Source organism: Thamnophis elegans, chromosome 3 (assembly GCF_009769535.1).
Source record: "Thamnophis elegans isolate rThaEle1 chromosome 3, rThaEle1.pri, whole genome shotgun sequence".
NCBI classification, from domain to species: Eukaryota; Metazoa; Chordata; class Lepidosauria; order Squamata; family Colubridae; genus Thamnophis; species Thamnophis elegans.
Window position 1 is genome coordinate 41,355,669 of NC_045543.1, and position 20,935 is coordinate 41,376,603.

The window sequence follows — 20,935 nt, forward strand, 5'->3', positions numbered from 1 at the left end:
AGTGTAAAAATCAGTCCAATACCTATTGGGGGAGAGTTAGTTGCCATCCATTCTACCAGCCTTAGTTGTGCCCCAAACCTGCAACTTTTAGTTCTTTCTTCTTCCTGCAGCAGCAACTGCCATAGAAAATAAAACAGTCTTGGCCTCACAAGTATTGGGAGGGCCTTTAAAGGAAAGGGAAAGACTGATAGTCATTTGGAGTCAGTCCTTGTCAATTTAATTTCTGGTTGGTTGGTTTTCTTTACCCCTGAAAAGATTCTCAGAGTAGCTTACAAACTATAGTTACAATAGTGCAAAATCATTAAAATACTACAATATTTCAATTGAGGAATTTACACCCTGATAAAACCCTGAAGTTAGCTTACAAAACAAATCCAAATAAAAACCTAAATAGCATAACAACAATAAAGTAACAAAAGAAAACAAATTGAAATAGCTACAAAGGTGCTTTTTTAAAAGAAACTTAAATACTTCTGAGAACAAGATAGTCTTTGCTTGTTGCCTAAAAGGCAGCAATAGGATATCAGAATAGGGGTGAAGAACCAGTGGTTCCCCAGATGTTCTGAACTACAGAAACCAGCATTCTTCATTATTAACTGTGATGGCAGGTATGTTGGAAACTGTAGTTCAGCAGCAAAGTTCCCCATCTCTACACCTGCCCAAAAATGACGTTCCAACATAACTGGAACGTCTGGCAGTCATCTAACCCCTTCTATATTCAGAAAGAGTTCAAAAGATGATATTCACCAAATGTTAGGTGAGTTTGAGACAAATGCATTCTTCTATATTTGTCTTCTCCCTTCTGGTGCTTTCCAGAAACATTGAACGCTATAATCAAAGCCTGTCTAGGAACTGTGTCCAACATAACTGGTGGGCAGAAGTTAAAGCTTTGAAAGTCAGATCAGCTTCCTGACTGGTGCTAGGAAACAATCTAAAAGCCACTGCTGCTCTGTTAACACTAGCTCAATGGAAATCAGAGTCGGTTTTCAATCCCATGATTATAGTCCACGTTCAATGAAGTTACTATTTACTTCTCATATTGTGCAATGGATTGCCTTCTTTTTGAGAAGCAGAGCACAGCTTTACAAACCGACTCTGAATAATAACCACCAACCAATCAACCAATGCAAATATCTACTGAGAAAGAAATATCATATTTATGATATTTCTATAAATATCATGCAACAATGTTCCAGATTTCTATTTTTCAAAAGTTATCTTACAGCAAATTTACATGAATTCATCTGCCAAGAAATAACAGCACATTGCAGATAATCATAGAGAATGTTACTCGAGTAATATAGAGGTTACTCGAGTAATAAGGATCATTTTTCATGCAATAAATAATAAGATATGGAAACTTTGGGTAGGAGATAATATTCTAGCTCTCTTACAGAGAAGCTTGTTCACTGTTACCAGTCTGATCAAGGAGAACCAAATAAGTTTCCAGTAATCTTTTACATTCAAAATCTTGTCTCTCTCTAATCTCTGCCAAATTAAGGCAAAGATAGGAAGCTGTATTTAAAAATCACTTTTTGAATCACCAATTCCTGGTCTGAACTGACTCTTTTCACCCTGTGAAAAGCAACATAACCTGTGCACATCTTAAAATGCTAGTTTACCTGTAGTAATCCTCTTGTGTGGGGAGTGGCACCCCGTGCAGAGGGTGATGGGCATGCAACCACTGCTGCTGTTCCAGGGCCAAGCGCTGCAGCTCTGCTGACTGCGCATGCATGGCTTGGAGCTGGTGTGCTGCAGACATTGGAGCAGACAGAGAGCCAGGCAGGTCTCTGTAGGGGGCAGCTGTAGACAAAAGCAGAAAAGACAGAACAATAAATTGCAACTGGACCCAACATGGACCCAGTTCAGGGGTTGTGGGATTATTGCTTAGGAAAACACAATATAAAGAGGAACTGCAGCTTCCTTTACCTTCCGTAGGACAAAGAAGAGTAAATGTCAGCATTGGATAATTTTCACAAAGAAAAGACATTTTCTTTTGTATATCACTCCAAGACAAAAGATGCTCTGCTGTTCTCTTTTCAGTTCAGCCTATCTTTTAAATCTTTTCTCAAGACTACATCTAGATTCCAGTCCAGACCTAGAAAATGTCTTTCTTGAATATGGTCCTACCCCATAGGCTCACAATTTTAAATGTATTTATTTCATTATTTTAATAAACTGAATCTTAATACAGGTGGAAAACCAGTTTTGCAGTCAGTTAGCTTTTCATTGGTGGATCAGCATAAGCTTTCAACATCTTAATTCTTGGAAAGAAATTTGTGGAAAATACTACCTACTTTTCCCTTGTATTCCCAGACAGATTATTTATGGGATTACCTGCCTCTGATTATTTCTGTCTGTCCTACCAGATCTGACAGGGGAGGCACAGTCTATCCCTTCAGTTAGACAATATTATTTACTGAGTACTAGGAAATCTCCCTTCTCTGTTCTTGGCATCTGTCTAATGGATCAGGTTCCCCCCCCCCCCCCCACTCCGGAAATGCAGACCCTCCTGACTCTCCCTGCCCCATTTCTGGAAATCTTTAAAGATCTGGATTTTTCCAAGGAACTAAGACCTGAGACTTTAAGAATAGAGCTCAACATCTATAGTACGATTGGATTACCATTTTTAGGAGACCCTACTTTGTTGTTTAATTCTTGCTTCTGATTTATGTACTGAGCTGCCTATTTTAAGATTGAGATGGATAGCTGTATAATCTGTTTAAAAATAAACAGGTGACAGACTTATTTTAAAAGTCAGATAATTCATGAAGAATATATCTGAGAACACCAGTCTCGAAGGTATTCCTCCTTATCATTCCTTCTGTTCCAGACTTGGAACATTTTCTCAATCCATTTTATCTACTGCTATACCCCCCCACCCACCCCCTACGTTTCTAGATGCCTTTCCGGTTTGATTGAGACAGAATATTTTCTCCGCTCCTTAAATTTCTTACCAAAAAGCTGGTGGCGCAGCACTTCGTTTTCATGGAGTGGGTGAGGCAGAAGTGGGTTAGGTATAGTGCCCGCTGGGTAGGGTATTCTGGTGAGATGTGACCCAGAAGCCAGTGGATCGATAAGAGGGTGAACAGAGGCAGAAGCTGCAGAGGAGAGATTAGTTTTTAGGTACACAAGGAAGAATGTGGGGAACAATACTATATACTGTATGTGTAGGATATAAGGGATTTGAATGCACTTTAGCCTAGTTCCTTGTATTCAGATGTATAATAGTATTATACAACATCCTTTCTGTAATCTTGCAATATGGTATGAAAATACTGTTTTCTATATAAAAGACCAATTCGAAAAGAACAGTGGCTTATCTTGCAGTCAAATAATTCATGCCTGAGGTAAGGCCAGTCTTTTGTTTGTGCAAATACTCATATTAATACGTATATGTAAATATTTAACAGCTTACCTCATTTGCTTATTGATTTAGATGTAGCGTACAGTCGTAATCCTGATTTCATCAAAAGTAGAAAAGGATGGAAGGTAAAACAGAGAGGGAGGATGGGGAGGGAGGGAGGAAAGAAGGAAGGAAGGGGAGGAGGGCAGGGCAAGGACCTTGAAAGCTTTCTTGAGGTACTCAGAATTCAATTTTAGTTAAACATCTTAGGTTACAAATACAGAGATTATAATTAATTCACTGACATATCTGAGTGATAGGTCTAACACAGTTGCTGAGACTTAATGCTCACTGACCTAAGCAAACTTGCAGCTGAGCTCTTAAGAAAAAAAGTGTTACATGACTAAAAGAACCTCCATCCACCAACATTTCATGTAAGCTGAAAATGAGCACATCAAGGAGAATGGTTGAATCTCAGTGTTCTCCCTGCCGTACTAGTTTCCTCTTGCACAGTAATCACGTGTTCAATCTTTCTACTGAAGGTGTCCAATCAGGTGAGGTTCCAAAGACATTCTAGTGAGAATTCAACCATTCCAAAAAGACATTTGAAATCTACTTCCAGACCATGCTGGGGCCAAGGAATCTCACCTGCATGGATAGCGTCCTGCTGGTGGAGATGGAGGTGGGAGTGGATGTGGGAGTGCTGGTGATGATGGGGGGTCACGTTGAGCATCTGCAGTCGAGCCAAGGGGTCGTTGCTCAGAGCAGCCACTCTCTCGGCATGCTGTCGTTCAGCTGCTAATCGCTCAGCATAAGACATGTCGGGGCGCAAAGCCGGGCCAGCCGCCAGGGCCAGCCGTTCTCGCTCCAGGTGGCCCAGCCCTGGATGGAAGGGAAAAGCAGGGTGGAGGCCTGGACCTGCCTGGAGAGCCAACCCCCCATGACGTGGGAAAGGATCCATTGCAGCACTGGGCACGGCATGGAGCTGCTCCAACTCAGCTGGTTTAACTTCAAAACCAGGCTTAAGACGCTCACGCAGGTCGCGATCCCTGAGATCTCGTTCACGGGCTTCCCGTTCTCGCAATTCTCTCTCCCGCGTGGCTGGGTCGCTGCTGTAGATGGCTGGCACATTGTAACCAAGCAATCCTGGATCAACTGCACCCAAAGGGACATAGAAGGGGTGATTCCGGTTGCTCGGAGACATGACATGAGGCCGGGCATACTCGCTGAGAGTACGGAGGGCTGGTGTGTCAGGACCCAGATATGGTGGGACAGTCGCTACGGCACTGCCTTGCTCAAAAGATGGGCGATGAGGAACAGGGCCAAGAGATGGACAATCTACTGGTCGGCCCTCTTGGGCAACTTTCTGCAAGAGAAGAGAGAGTAGGTCATTTAGCAAGACGTGTTCTGCTTGCCAAGGACATTGTGTGATGTGTGTCAGGGCATCTACCTTCTGACAATCTTGGCAGTTAATAAACATGGATTGCATAGTCAACTGGCAGCAGCTCTTTGAAAACTTCTGGCAGGGATATATCTGATTCTGCAATTCTATTATTCTTTCAGAGGGGAAGCCAAGAATCAAAGGAGGAGTTTCTGCATGTAACTGGCATTTACTTACCACGCTTCGTTCCAGTTCCCTTTCTTTCTCCCTCTCCCGTTCTTTCTCTCGTTCCCGTTCTCTTTCTCGCTCTTTCTCTTCCCTGGCCTTCTGTTCCGCCTCTCTGCGCACTTTCTCAACAAGATCAGCTCGTTTCTTGGCCAGTTTGGAGCCATCCAGGGGCACAAAGTAGAGATCAGTCCGTGAACAAGAATTAAAGCCACGATCCAGATGTTTGTTGAACCTGGGTGAGAAAGAAACCCGAATATCTCAGCCTCCATATGAACTCACCCTGGGTAAACCCAAATTCTTCAAGAAAAACAGTACAAGATTATTTGATCTGCCAGAATTACAAACATTAGGCCAAACGACACAACAATTTTAATTTTGCATTGTTTATTCTGCTTCTATTCCTTGTGAGTGGCACAGTGGCCTAGCGGTGATCTCTCACTTGGAAGGTTGAGAGTTCAATCCTACGCCCCAGATGTTTCTTTATCAGGACACAAAGAAAAAATATCTGCTGCAAATTCTGTGTAGGCATCAGGAAGGGCATCCGGCAGGGGTGGGTTGCTGCCGGCATTACTGCTGGTTCGCTGCGGGTGCGCTTTGCACAGTTGTCTATAAATAGTTCTGAACATGCCAGTTCTGCGACCCAGGCCAACATTCCACTACCGGTTCGCCCGAACCGATGCGAACCGGATGCAACCCACCTCTGGCATCCAGCCATAAACGCTCAGCTCCATTCAGTCGCCCCGACTCCACCCCGACAAAAGGGATTAAAGGGTTGTAAAAAGAAAAATTCTGCTTCTATTTCTTGAATAGAGAGGTAAAATGCAGAAGCCATTCAAAGCACTATTACTTATAAAGGTCCACCAGAAATTCCTTTTCAACAGCGATTCTAACTTTTGAGATTTTAGCAAGCTGTCCCATGCAAAGCTTTTAGAAATGGGTGATGTATGAATCAATCAATTAAGTATGCATAGCCATGGGACAATCGGGGAACTCTGTCCCTATAGGGTTATTCCAAGCCCACTTGCTGACCTTTCTGGTTTTATTAAAGAAACCTTCTACATCATCATTCTCTTCTGCTGAATTCTGCAAATTCAATTGGTCAAAGAAGGAATCCCTTGTCCCCAACCCCTTGATCTCCCTTTCCCACTCTCTCAGTTTCCCTTTGTTCCTTACCTGGCTGATTGGCTGGCATGACTTGGGACATCCACCACTTTGGGAGCCGGGGACGGACTCCGTATCGGAGGCATTGGGCTATCAGGGGGCTCAAATTCCTCTGAAGGCTCTTGCTTTATTTGTGCAGCACTGAGTGGCAGGGGAGGCAAGGGTGGGGCAGGGGCAGCCATACTTCCAGAGGCAGGAGGGACAATGGGGGCTGGTGAGGAGGCCTTGTAGCCTCCCGCTGCCGGAGAAGAGCTTAATCGGTATCCTGGGGGTGTGGCTACACGGAAGGAGGATGCTGAGGATGCAGGAGGAGAGCCTGGCTTGTAGGGGGCTGGCGGTTGGAAAGTAGGAGAGGGAGAAGCTGTACGCTTCCCATAAGGGGCTGTTGTTGGGGCTCCAACTGGAGGCGATGCTGTCTTATACGGAGCTGTAGAGGAAGAGGCCATTGTGGTTATGACAGTGGAGAGGGTAACTGAAGCAGAAGTGACTGGGGGTCCAGCCCCATGGGCGGGTGAAGGGGGAGGGGGAGGAGGAAAGGCATAGGTGGCTGTGCTCTGCCCTTGAGGGTGGCTACAGAGTCCAGGGTATGTACCCTGGGATGAGGAGGAAGAAGAGGAGGAGGAGGAAGACGAGGAAGAGGAAGATGCAGAAGGAGCCTGACTGTATGTAGCATGGCTATGGGGTGGGTAGAGGCGTAGCCCATAGGCAGCATGAGGAGGGTGATGTGGGCCTGGTTCTAATGGGTGGGAATAACTGCTAGATGTCTGGGGTGTGGCAACTGCTGCTGGAGAGAGACCAGCACCATTGCTGTGGTTGTGATGGTGCTGTTGCTGCTGCTGCTGCTGCTGCGGGTGATGAGTGGACTGACCAGGAAAGGAGGCAGGAGGGTGAGAGTTAGTGTTCCCTAGTGGGCGGCTGTAGGGTGGTGGGCCTTGACTCCATACAGGCTGGGAGGGCATGGAGGGCTGAGTGTACTTGGGCGGTTGGCTGGATACAGAGAGGCTGCTGGGTGGTGGAAAGGAGTGGCCATATGATGAACTGTAACTTGGCAACGCCTGGGAAGGGGGAGGAAGGGGATACTGAGCAGAAGAGCTGGGGGGTGGAGGAGGAGGAGGGGGTGCATAGGGATAACGAGAAGGGACGGGGGACTTATCCTGCCCTATTGCATGGGGCGATGAAAGATGTCCACTTAATGCTTGCCCCACCACCCCTGGTGAGCTGGATGTCACCGTCATGTTATTCAGAGGGCGCAGAGCTGGGGGCGGAGGCAGGTTGGCTAGCACATGCGGAAAAGTCGCAGCAGCGGAAGGAATGATTGATGGGGAATTGTTTGGGGGTGTCTTCTGAGGAGGCATGCCACCTGCCACAGAAGCTAATGAAATAGGAGTAGTGGGAGGTGGGTTGTGCTTAGTACCGAGGGATTGCTCACGCCCACTTGGTGCTGGAATCCCCACTCCTGCACTCACAGCTTTCGGTCCCAGTTGGACCACATTAGCATTGGGGTACAGAGAAGCATGCATTGTGCAGGATGAAGAGGACGAAGACGAGGGGGAGGAGGACGAGTTGGTAGAAGGAGTGGGAACTGGGGGGGCTTGGCCCTGCGCCTGGAAAATTCTTGAAGCCTGGGCTTCAATTTGAGATTGGTAGCCACTTGGGGGGCCCTGAGGATGAACCTCCCCTGATAAGCTGAAGTTGGATTCTGGGGGACGCGTAAGGCCCTCTGGCAGAGGAGCTGGTGAGGGGCTCTGGGGAAAGAGTGGAGGGTGATGATAAGAGCGGGAGGGTCCTTGTGAAAGCACAGAGGAGGAATCAGAATCATTCTCCACACTGCCAGGGCTGTAGACGCTGGGAGAGGTGCTTCGATTATCTTGGTCAATGTCTCGTGGGTCACTGCTTGTCTCATCGTTGAAGCTATGGCCATCTAGGCTGTCCACATCTGAAGGAGACTGTGGTCTTGGCAGCTCCTAGGATTTAAGAAAAGCAATGAATACTCAGCAGATACTCTTTCAGGATATTAAGAGACCTTGTTAGGTAAGCTATGGAGCTATGTTAAAAGAAGAATTGCATTCAGGTATAGGAAATGCTGCCTCATTTGTGTGTGAATAATCAGCTATATTGACAAGCAATGGAAAATACAACCACAACTGTCAAATATGATAGAGCAGAGGTGAATACCTAATAGATTAATAGAGTTGGAAGGGACCTTCTAGTCCCTTCCAGCTCAATTCCCTGCCCAAGCAGGAAACCCTAGACCATTTCAGAATTGGTTGTCCAATTTCTTCTTTAAAACTTCCAGTGTTGGAGCATCCACAACTTCTGGAGGCAAGTTGTTCCACAGATTACCGGTATTTGTTCTAACTATCAGGAAATTTCTCCTTTGCTTTAGGTTGGTTCTTGGCTACATAATCTTAGGAAAACAATAATTCTGGGGATGTTTGAAGGTGAGCCATCCTAAGGAAGAAAAGTTGTAGGAAATACCTACTTCTGTTTTAGTTTTCTTTGCAGCATTGCTATCCTCTCCTTCACTCTCTGAAATCTCCTCTGATCGACTTTGCTTGCTTCCTTTAGGTGCCATTGATTCCTCCACACGACCTTTCTGCAAGGCAAATGGACAGGGGAAGGGACATATTGCAGAGCAAAAAAAAAGTAAATATCATTTATTCAAAGTATACATGTTAAATTTTCTGTTTAGCTACAGAAAATATAACATAATTCACATGCAAGTAAGATTAATTGAAACAATTTCCTGTATTGGTCACATAGGCGATTCCATTATCAAACAGATAATGTAGTGGCTGAGAAAGTATCAGACTGCTAAGCACCCAATTTAGGGCACATTAGGACAACTGATGGTGGAGGTTATGTAGGTTAACAAATAAACAATAATTGCCTTAAAGAGGAAGGACCTTCAAACTCTAATAAATGTTTTTGCAAACAGGTGAAAATTCTACCTTGGTAGTTTGTCGTGATTTCTCAGCTTTGCCATCACTGCTGGAAGTACTGACACCACCAGGAGATGCTCGACCCCGGGTTCTGAGCTCCTCTCGGGGCCCCGGAGTCTCCTTCTTTCGACCACTCCGCATTGACATCTTTTGAGAAAACACATAATTATTTATTTCAGGTTTTTACCTCTCCTTCCAATTCTTTCCTGTCTCCTGGCCTGAACTTTTCTGCTCTCTTCTCAGTTTGGATTTTCATTATGTGTAAAGCTATCAAAAATATCTCAGTATTTGGATTCACAATCTCTAGGTAGAATAATTCAATCAATCTCATTGTCTATAATGATTTTGTCTTTACAGATACCATATTTTTGGAGTATAAGACGCACCGAGGTTTTGAAGAGGCAAATCTAAAAAAAAGGTAGGTAGGTAGATAGAAAGATAGAGAGGAAGAGAAAGAGAGAGAAATACAGTAGGTAGGTAGGTAGGTAGGTAGGTAGAGAGAGAGAGAGAGAGAGAGAGAGAGAGAGAGAGAGTAGGTAGGTAAGTAAAGAGAGAGAGAGAGAGAGAAATAGAGAGAGAGAGAGAGAAATAGAGAAATACAGTAGGTAGGTAGGAAGAGAGAGAGAGAGAGAGGGTGTAGGTAGGTAGGTAGAGGGATAGAGAGATAGAAATAGAAAGAGAGAGAGAGAAAGAGAAAGAAGTACAGTAGGTAGGGAGGGAGAGAGAGAGAGAGAGTAGGTAGGTAGATGTTTCCAGGTGTATTTATCCATGTGTTGGAGAAGGAAATAGGTGACTATCTGCAGCACCTAAGACTTTGTTCTTGCTGGCACAGCACTTGATCAATGTAATTCTCATCAATCAGTTAAAGAGCTTCCCAAAAGAAAAAAAAGTTTTTGCACTCTGAAAATCTCCCCAAAATGGCCCATTTTTCAAGAAAATGGACCTGTTTTTTTTAAAAGGCATGAATAGCCTGGGGGGGGGCTTGCAGAGTGCTCCTGAGGCAGCTAGGGGGGCCAAAAACGAGCCAACAAATTGCATGCATAGCCTTAGGGAAGCTTATAGACTGCTACTGGGGGCTGGGGTGCAAAATGGCCAGGTTTTTGCTTATTTCTGCCCTCCCCAGCCCCCAGGAGTTCTCTGAAAGCCTCCAAAGGGTATGCACAGCAATTTTGGTGAATGGGCGGGCTTTGGGAGGCAAAAAATGCTGTATCCGATGTATAAGGCACACCCAGATTTTCAGCCTCTTTTTTGAGGGAAAAAGGTGCATCTTATACTCTTCAAAATACGGTATTTGTTTAAAGCCGTAATTGCGAACCTATGGCACATGTGCCACAGGTGGCACATGGAGCCATTCATCAGTGCATGCGAGGCGTTGCCATCAACACATGTGTGCTGGCTAGCTGACTTCGCTGTTCTTTTGAGGCTGTTTTTCACCCTCCGGAGGCTTCAGGAAAGCCTCCTGAAGGTCCCTGAAGGCTCCGGAGGTCAAAAATCGGCCCTACACACAAACCGGAAGTCACCATTCCCGAACTTCCGGGTTCCCCATAGGTCTGTTGTTTTTTTTTGCCCTCCAGAGGCTTCATGGAAGCTCCTGAGGCCTCTGGAGGGTGTCCAGGGGGAGGAGGCTGTTTTCACCCTCTCCAGGCTCCTAGAAAGCCTCTGGAGTCTGGGGAAGGCGATAAAACTGCAGCAAAAGCGGGGGTGGGGATGTCACTGATCGCTGGGGAGCACACGCGCATAGCATTAAGGGTGTGGCACGCCAGCGGATGACCCCCCTGTGCTCCCCCCGCTTTTGGCACAGCAGCCAAAAAGGTTTTGCCATCATTGGTCTAAAGTATTGCTTGCCTGATGAGGCAAGTGAAAGATTTTAGATTAAGCATTTTTAATAGCAAAATACTGTACATTTCATGTACTATAGATTTAAAGGAAAAATATCTGAGTGGAATTTTGTAGCTCCGGGGTGTATAAAAAATGCAAACTGTCTTACAAACAACCACTTCTTCTCTTTACATTCTTTCCACTCCATTCAGTGTGGGAGAACAATTTTGTGTTATACATATTTTTCCCTCTGTCTTAATGAAATACAACAAGTGATCTACTAGATTATGCATGGGTGAATACCATCCATGTGCAGTTATTTTCTGGTTATGCTGTCTTTGTAAAACTGCAAATCCAGTATCATGTTAGGTACTTAGTACCGCAACTGGTAGGTTTGGAAGTTTAAGTTGTATAGGTTACTTTAAAGTAACGAAAATAACAAATTATCTTAGATTGTTAATTTTAATCAGATTTAAATTATTAATTGCCATTAAAGGTCTGGTTTTAATCCTGTGTGGTTCATGAAACTTGCTCATGGCAGAAAAACTTTCCTATTCCTGCTCTTCTATCTTGCAGAATCTAACAATACCTATCTATGAATGTTCTAGGTCACAAGTGTCAAACTCGCCATGTCACATTGCCATCACATGACGTTTCGTGACATTTTCCCCCTTCATGGAGCTGGGGTGGGCGTGGCCTATGTGTGGCACATCTAGCCTGTGGGCCGCCAGTTTGACACTCCTGTTCTAGGTGTACCATAAGGGAGGTCCTCAAACTTGGCCAAGCAATGAATTCCAGAAATTTTGCTAGTGTCAAGAGACCAAATGGCAAAATCTTCAAAAATATTTGAGAATGATTAAAGCATCCATTCATTAATTGTAGAACCCAGTGTTTGTTAATAGAAGAGACATGGTAGAAATTTAAGGACATATTACTTTCATTTTGAAGGTAATTTTGGTTCAGGTTTACTAATACAAGATGAAAGGAATAAGATTTTTTAAAAAAATAATATTTCCCCCTAGGAGTGATTCATAATGCTTTTTATGGAATGGCTAAGTAACATTACTTTATACTGAACTTTGTGGAGTGTGTCTTTCATTATATTAAATTTGCAATTATTGTAGAACTTCAAAGATGATTATTACTTACTCAAAATTCTGTAACTACAGTATAAATAAAATAGTTTTATTTTCTTACTACTTTTCTATTGCTATTCTTAAGATGACAAAGACAGGACTAATGTTTATTTCCATCTGAATCCCATAATTCATTTAACAACTGTGTTACTAACTTAATAACTACAGTAGTTTACTTAACTATGGCAAGAAAGGTCATAACATGGGCAAAATTCACTTAACAAATATCTCACTTAGCAACAGGAATTGTGAGCTCATTTGTGGTCATTAAGTTGAGGACTACCTGTACTCATGAATGAAATGTTCACACTTCAATAGCTCCCCAAGTATTTGAATTTAGGAATCACAAGACATTCCTAGAGATTGCCAACACTTCTATACAAGTAGTCCTCAACTTACGACTACAATTGAGCCCAAAATTGATGCTGCTATGTGAAAAATTTGTTAAGTGAAAAGTTCTTCTATGACTTTTCTTGCCACATTTGTTAAATGAATCACTGCAGTTATTAAATTAGTAACATGGTTGTTAAGTGAATCGGGTTCCCCCACTGGCTTTGCTTGTCAGAAGTTTGCAAAAAGGATTACATGACCCCCAAGACACACGGCAACTATCATAAATGTGAGTCAGTTGTCTAGCATCCGATTGTAAATCATGTGACTCTGGGGATGCTGTAGTGGTCATAAGTGTGAAAAATGGTCATAGGTCCTCTTTAGTGCTGTTGTAACTTCAAATGGTCACTAAGCGAACTGTTGTAAGTCGAGGACTATCAGTATAATGCTACCGTTGTTGTCTAAACATATTCTCCCTCAGTTTTGACAGCAGCAGCTACCTTTAAAAAAAAATAAAATTAAGCTCTTTTTATTATTATATACTCTTATTTTTATTCCATCCTACTTACAGAATCTTTATTCTGTCGAGTCTTCATTCTTTTGGGTGTAGGGTCCCCATTCTCCTTCGTCCGGGTGGATGAAAACATTAACTTTTGTACCTTTCCCCACTCCGCTATTCCTTGAGGGACTGAGGTAAGAGCCTCAAAGAATTACACTCCTCAGGAAAAAACAGTCAGCAAGAAACTTTATCCAGGTATGCAATGGCTGGCAATTTCTAAAACAGAAAATTTGGAGAAAACGATAAGAAGTTAGAAAATGTTATATGAATTAAGAATTAAAGGTTTTCCTCAGACTTTTCAATAAAACTATTTAAAAACTTAAAAGTGCATATTAGATGGCATATTAAAGCTTTTCTCTGCGAAATCACCAATTTACATATTTCTACAGTAATGGAGGAAAGCCAGAATATTATTTATTTTGAATTCATTTTCTCCAGAACTGATAACATTATTAATGGCTTAAAATACCAAGAGAGGCTGACACTTTAATTATGATTGTTTCTGCATGTTTATTTTGCAGCTTTTACTATAATAGCTATTTGTGGTCTAATTATATTGTCTTGTTCAATATTCTGAATATAGAATTTCAATACAAAGTAGTTTTAACATTTGTTTAATCCATGTTATATACAACCTTGGAAATTCCTAAATAACCTTGACTCCATCAACAGACACCATGTTAATGCTGTGACAGAGAAAATAGAACATGGAACGTAAGAATCATAGGGTTGGAAGGGATCTTGGGAGTCTTTCAGTCCAAACCCTTGCTCAAGCAGGAGGTCCTATATCAATCCAGACAAACAGCTTTCCAATCTCTTCTTGAAAACTTCCAGTGATGAAGGATCTACAATTCCAAAGGCAAGCTATTCCATTGATGAATTGTTCTCATTATCAGAAATTTCTCCTTAGTTCTAGGTTGGAACTCTAGGTTGGGACTCTCTTTAATGATCTTCCACCTGCCCTTAGGTGCCGGGGATTAGATTGACCCCCTCTTCTTCGCGACAGTCCCTCAACTATGGAAGACTGCTATCATATCACCCCTTGTCCTTCTCTCTGCTAGACTAGACCAGGGGTCAGCAACCTGCGGCTCTGAAGCCGCATGTGGCTCTTTCGTCCCTCTGCCACGGCTCTCTGTTGATGGTTGGTGCCACAGTTTTGAGAGGAGCTTCCGGTTGGTGGGGAGGAACACAGCGCGCCAGAAGGAGACTCTATGGCCAGGGATGGGTTTTCCAGTTGGCTCCACAATTGATAGGGCTTTCAGTTAGGACAGGTAGAGGAAAAAGGACACCGCGCTAGGAGGAGACTCTAGGTTGGGGGAACCAGACTTCCAGGTGGCAGTGGGAAAAGGATACCGTGCTAGGAGGAGATTCTATGGTGGGGGAACTGGACTTCCAGTTGGCTCCAGAATTGAACTGGGGGCTTCCAGTTAGGACCTTTCTGGCTCTTTGAGTGTTTAAGGTTGCTGACCCCTGGATTAGACATACCTAGCTCCCTTAACCATTTGTCATATGGTTTAGCCTGGGACCCCTTATTAGCTTTGTTGCTCTTCTCTGCACTCTTTTTAAGGTCTCAACATCTCTTTCATATCATCTAGACCAGAACTGGATACAAGTGTGACCTCACTAGTGAAATATAAATATTAATCTGGTACAACTTTATGGACATTCAAATTGTCTACATGTGTCTCAAAAAAGGGAGGGAGGGAAGGGGGGAAGGAAGGAAGGAAGGAAGGAAGGAAGGAAAGAAAGATAGATAGATAGAAAGGTAGGTAGGTAGGTAGGTAGGTAGGTAGGTAGATAGATAGATAGATAGATAGATAGATAGATAGATAGATAGATAGATAGATAGATAGATAGATAGATAGATTTGGGCTTTCTTTCCCAGTGCCAATGTAGTTTGTGCTGGGGATTTCATGTGACTTTGAAAATATCAAATTTAGCCATGTAGCTATGAGATCATACACAAGAGAAAGAAGATTTACAGTACCCAAGAGGAAACTCTATTCTCTTTGAGGATGCATAATTTAGATATTTCACTAAAATTGACTTTTCCTATGTGGTACAACAGCTTAAAATCTGCATGGACACATAAAACTCTAACTAACTAGATTTTGTTGAGGTTGAAGACTAAAGGATGAAGACCAAGGATTCTACTTTTGGTTTTTAAAGGAGGTTTGAATGAAGACAGAGGTAATAAAACTGTCAAGGCTGGCATTTCTAAGCACAAAAAGACTCAGAAATTAGGATTTTTGTGCAAGACAATGATAATATTCATATAGAGATTATTTATTTATTTATTATTAAAATTTATATGCTGCCCAATCCCGAAGGACTCTAGGTGGCTTACAAAAATGAAGAAGAGGAAGAAAAAAAATAAGAAAAGGACAGATTTAAAATCACAACACATGCATTTGTTCTAATCGGGGCTGGACCTCATCCATGAGGTCAACAGCCCCAGGCCTGCCGGAATAGCCAGGTTTTAACAGCTTTCCTGAAGGCCATGAGAGTGGGTAAGGTCCGGATCTCTGGGGGTAGCTCATTCCAAAGAGTCAGAGCAGCCACAGAGAAGGCTCTCCTCCGGGGGCCCGCAGGCCGACATTGTCTGGCTGAGGGCATCCGAAGGAGGCCCAATATGTGGGATCTTACCGGATTATTTTCCAACAAGTCTTGAATATAACTTAAGTTCAATTATGTATTGTAACCCATATTTTTTGGACTATAAGATGCATCGGAGCATAAGATGCACCAAGATTTTGAAGAGATAAATTTTAAAAAAAGTTTTTGCACTCTGCAGGCTTCCCAAACCCTCTGCATGCCTCATTTTTTGTGAAGAAGGGGGCATGCAGAGAGTTTGAGATGCCTGCAAAGTGCTCCTGGGGGCTGCTCCGCCCAAAAACGGGCAAAAAATGGGCTCATTTTTTGCAAAAAAACAGGGCATGCATAGGCTTTGGGAGGCTTGTAGAATGCTCCTGGTGGTTGGGGGGGCAAAAAACAGCCCGTTTTTCACTCGTTTTTGCCCTCCCTAGCCCCCAGGAGCATTTTGCAGGCCTCTCAAAGCCTATGCATGTCCATTTTTGTGAAGGGGGTGGGGTTTCAGGAGACCAAAAATGATGTATTCAGTGTATAAGATGCACCCATATTTTTACCCTCTTTTTTGGGAGGGGAAAAGGTGCGTCTTATAGTCTGAAAAATACGGTATTTGTAAAAGAGTAATAGTGTCAACAAAGAATAGCTAAGATGGAGAAAATATGGAATGGGAAATTCTGAAAACAAATGCCAATATTATAGAAAAATCATAATTCTGCTGAACTCTGTAGATGCAGAGCAAAATTCTAGTAACATTAACCCCCATGGAGGCAATAATTTTATTAGGCCAATGGAAATTTCACACAAAGTGGCAAGCTTTCAACTGGCAATATCTTTTTACTGGCACAATGTTAAAAGTCCAAACAACAGTCATATCAGATGAAAAATCTGTAGTTTAAAACAATGTATTATATTCAATATTTCTTTGAGCAATTCAATAATCTTACTTCGATATTACTCTATATCATGAAATACAGATTAAAATACAAAACTTATGGACCTAATTACCAACTCTGGTATTCTCGTGTGAATTTTGGAACAGACATTTCTATCTCCCTCTTTTTAAAAAAAAATTCTGATAACACAATTAAGGAAAAGGACACTCATCAGTAGAATCCTGAAAATTGATTATTTTTTGGGAAGAAGTCATTCTAAAAGTGAAATATTGCTCATTTATGTATGAAAGTTTTATTATTGCTCCTCAATATTTACAAACTAAGAAATCTGCTAATAATCCAATAGACAAGAGTATTATACAATAAGAAATTCTCCTGTACAAGGCTCACTGCAATCAAATGACCACAATAGTTCTCCTTTTAATATGGTTTGCACCAAAAAAATTCCAACTAAACTAAACACACAAGCATGTTCTAATATCTACTGCCTGAAAAAAATCCTAGGAGATTTAAAATAGAAGGATAACACAAATTTATTCCATTAAAAATTAATCTGTGATGCTATCCTATGTCCACTCTTTAATTTACTATTTCTAGCCTGTCTGTCTTCTCACATGGCCCTTTGAAGGAAACACCACCAAACTCAATTACATTTAAGTAACATGCATAGGCCTATGGATTAAGAATGATTCACCTGCACCAGGCAAAACTGGTGATTGGCGTGGCAGAAAAAAATAAGCATTAATATATGACAGTGTTTTAACTTTAGCAGCCATGATGTAGAATATCCCCGAAACAAGATTTATCTATGCTACAAATTCATTTGGAAGGTTATTTATGAGAAGGAATGGATATGATAATAGTGATCGATCTTTGAGATAGTACCAATCTGTCAGGATTATGAAGACAATATACAGCAAGAAAAAACTCTGAGCACTCCAAACAAGTACAGTTAGTCCTCAATTTACCACACTTCATTTAGTGACTAGTTACAACAGCACTGAAAAAAGTGACTTATGACCGCTTTTCACACTTACGACCATTGCAGCATGCTCCATGGTCATATGATCAAAATTCAGATGCTTGGCAACTGATTCATATTTATGACAGTTGCAGTGTCTTACAGTCATGTGATCAGCTTTTGCGACTTTCTGACAAGCAAAGTCAATGGGGAAGTCAGATTCACTTAACAACCATGTTACTAACAATTGCAATGGCTCATTAAACAGTGGCAAAAAAATTTGATAAAATGAGCACAACTCACCTAATAAATGTTTCACTTACCAATGTAAGTTTTGAGCTCAATAGTGGTCGTAAGTCGAGGACTATGTGTAAGATCTTTGTCAAGTCAAATTCAATTTTCAGGAATGTCCAATGTAGTTTTCCTTGCCACAATTTGAAAATGGGGTTTTTATTTTTATTTTTTGCTGCCAAATTAACCTATGGACTTAAGGTTTCCTGGTGATCTCCTCCTGTTCAAGTACTAGCCATGTCTAATCCTGCTTTGAAATTGGCCAAGATAGTTTCAAAAGAATATTAATATTTTATTGTTTTAGCAATAATTCCTATTTGTCAAACTTCTCTTATTCTGTAAGTCCTATTTTAACACCAAATATCAAAACTTCTTCACCATTACTTCCATATACACTTCAATGCTTTAGATGCATGAAAACTAACCTGAATTGAATCTTACCTTTTAATAACAAATTCATTATAGTTGTAATTACATGCCTGAAATCCCAAGAATCCCTGACATTACTGATACAAGAGAATATTAGTGTTTCGGGGTTAATCTGCAGATGTTTCATTATCAAACTAGGTAACATTATCAGTGCTAGCATTGAATTATAATGAAATATCTGCAAGAAAAATGGTCCAGGATTTATATGCCTCCACAATTATAGGATACCACTGCAGAAATTCTCTGGTTAAGTCAGGGCAGGCATCATGAGGCATAGAAACCAGAATGTGTGTAAGGAGCAAACACATATCAGATAGCACAGATGGGTTTCATATCACAATTCAGCACAGAATCATTACATTACAGCAGTTGATTAAATATAAGCAATATGGAAATAGTTAATATAGTAGGATTTGAGGGCTTCATTTGAAAACATGTAGTTGCTGCCTTCACATTTTGTGTTAATCCAAGCATGTCATTTTAAATATTCCTACAGGATGTTATAGCAGTGCTATACATACAATCTGAGATCAAAATTGCAGGACAATGACAGAATTGAGTTTATAAATGTGGACTACCATATTTTCTTGGAAGCAAGGGTGGTATAATTGCAAAACTGGGGTCCAATAGTAAAAAAAAATATTTTTTTGCTGTAAAGAGTTGTGGGGAAGCTAAACTGCACATCTCAATTCGTTCTAGTATGGAGACAAACTGACTCTTATTTGGGGGTGGGTGCAGTGGTGGGTTGCAGGCTGTACGCCCCAGTACGGGCATACCGAAGCCTGCCCGGAACACTGGGTACCGTTCTGGCATGGTGCTCTGGAGGGCTCACCCGAGCTACTTACTGTGTTTTAAAGCTGTCGGTGCTTCCACGCACGCGCATGGCGCATACAGCATGTGTGCACATGCACTGCGTGTGTGCATGTGATAATCCGGAACCCACCACTGGGTGGATGGCCTAAGGACATGCTAGGCTTAGCAAAAACATTTGAGACAATGAAGGTACCAGATAATCAAGATCAAAATGGCAGGCTTTGTGATCCAACAAATCACTTTGCCATATTTTGGACTCTAGTTCCCATACTTGCAGACAAGCAATAGAAAAAGCCACATTCAGTTTAGTGGTTCCCAAGCTGTATAGCCCTCAGTAAACTGAAAGCCAAGGGCTCTGGAGAAGAACTGGTTATTAAAATTATTCTCCGGGTAAGGTATTTGGTGTTTGATAAAGGGAGAACCCATGCAGTCCATCATGAAATACAATTTCTGGATTCTTATATTTTCTTCAAAACATTTTCAAGGGTCTGCAGGATTGGCCACACATCACAAGTTTGAATATGTGTGAAGATAATTTCCAGAAGATTATTTTAGAAATGGGAAATTCAAATAGGAAGTTCATTCATCTTAAACTCAATGTAAATTATTTAGTTCTATGTACCTTTTCCACATTATATCAACCTCCTCCTATATTTAGCTCAGTTCCAATTTCCTCTATCTCCTTTTTTGCTTAAAATTTGTTTACTATATATTTCAAAATCTGAAATAAACTGGAATTCCAATTTTTGTCTGTGCCATGAAGTTCATTGGGTGACCTTGAGGAAGTAACAGTTCTCCTTAATCTACATTACATGATCATTTGGAGAATAAAATTACATAATTGGCTTTCAGCTCCGTATGTAATAAGTAAAGTAATGTTACTACATCAGTTTTGTACTTAATTTATACATTGTTTGCAATACTATTTTTAGAATGGCTTTGAGACTGTTAATTTAAATACTACTGGTATGATTTTCATATTGTTTTATGGGATGTCTTAAGAGTTCCAAGGGCTCTTTTAAGATAAAATGTTAAGAAGAAATAAATAATTATGCCACAATAATACCCTTTTTCCTTTCAAGTAGGCATCATGCCATACATAATAAAGATATTTAGAAGAAAAAAATACAAATTTGAGACAAAAGCATTTCTTTAAAAATTGAAAAAAATATAGAAAACACTAAAAACCATTACTAGTATTAAAATCTAAAGGAAAATAAATAAGATGTATTTCTAAGTCAACTGTTGTGGAATTCTTTTCCCAAAACGAAATAAACCTCTGCTATAGTGTAATTGGAATAATTGGGGGGTGGGGGTAATATGCTAGTGGCCAATATGGTACTGAAAAGTCTCCTGGGGCCCCCATTAAGTTTTGCCTTCTCTGGAATATTTTTTTTTTGTGTTCATGTTTTTAAACATGAACCTTGAATGTTAAAAACATTATGACTTGTTGGAAGTCTCAGATGATGATTAGCATTTTTAACAATAAAGTATTTTTTAATTAAGGCACTAACATTTTTAGATATAATGCTACTGCACATTTAAGACTGCATTATAGTAAAAGCATAACTTTTATATGCACAGGGAAACAAAAAAAATGTGTGACTCACTTTACTGCAATATTCACCTTATTGAGGTGGGTTGGAATCAAACACATACATATCTCTGAGGTATGCCTGTATTAAACCAGAGCATTTACTGCCTACCCTGAATAAGGACAATAATATTTCTATTCTGATATTCATAATACAAAGTCTGATTTACCTGCAGTAGTTTATTCTAGGGCCTCAGATAAGTAGGTTCCTTATTCCAGATTATGTCCCACTGTTTAAACCACTATAAAGATAGACTGACTGAGCTGTAATATACATAAAACACAGTTTGACAAAAATGTAGCAGTGCTCTTCCTACTGTAGCCAAGTGTGCTGAGATCCGTCTTACTAATACAAATATCATGGCTGAGCATAAATTTAAAAAACCCTCCCTGTTTATGAACCTGTAGTCCTTTAATTCAGGGTAGAGTCTGGGCGACTGGATGGAGCTGAGCATTTAGTGGTC

General features: G+C 41.3%; 1 protein-coding gene across 4 annotated transcripts in view; it reads right to left on the reverse strand.

Annotated features, from left to right (window-relative positions):
- Positions 1–20,935, reverse strand: part of ATN1 (atrophin 1) — a 69,225-nt gene that overhangs the window by 2,424 nt on the left and 45,866 nt on the right. For 3 of the 4 annotated variants that reach the window (XM_032212889.1, XM_032212887.1, XM_032212888.1), the window contains 9 exons: positions 12,912–13,117; positions 9,068–9,205; positions 8,599–8,712; positions 6,129–8,080; positions 4,965–5,187; positions 3,995–4,712; positions 2,958–3,101; positions 1,623–1,803; positions 23–116 (listed from right to left, as the gene is read on the reverse strand). In XM_032212889.1, the coding sequence (XP_032068780.1) occupies positions 62–116; positions 1,623–1,803; positions 2,958–3,101; positions 3,995–4,712; positions 4,965–5,187; positions 6,129–8,080; positions 8,599–8,712; positions 9,068–9,205; positions 12,912–12,989 (3,603 nt within the window). In that variant the 5' untranslated portion in view covers positions 12,990–13,117 and the 3' untranslated portion in view covers positions 23–61. The remainder of the gene's footprint in view (positions 1–22; positions 117–1,622; positions 1,804–2,957; positions 3,102–3,994; positions 4,713–4,964; positions 5,188–6,128; positions 8,081–8,598; positions 8,713–9,067; positions 9,206–12,911; positions 13,118–20,935) is intronic. The other variant, XM_032212890.1, reaches the window with a different exon arrangement.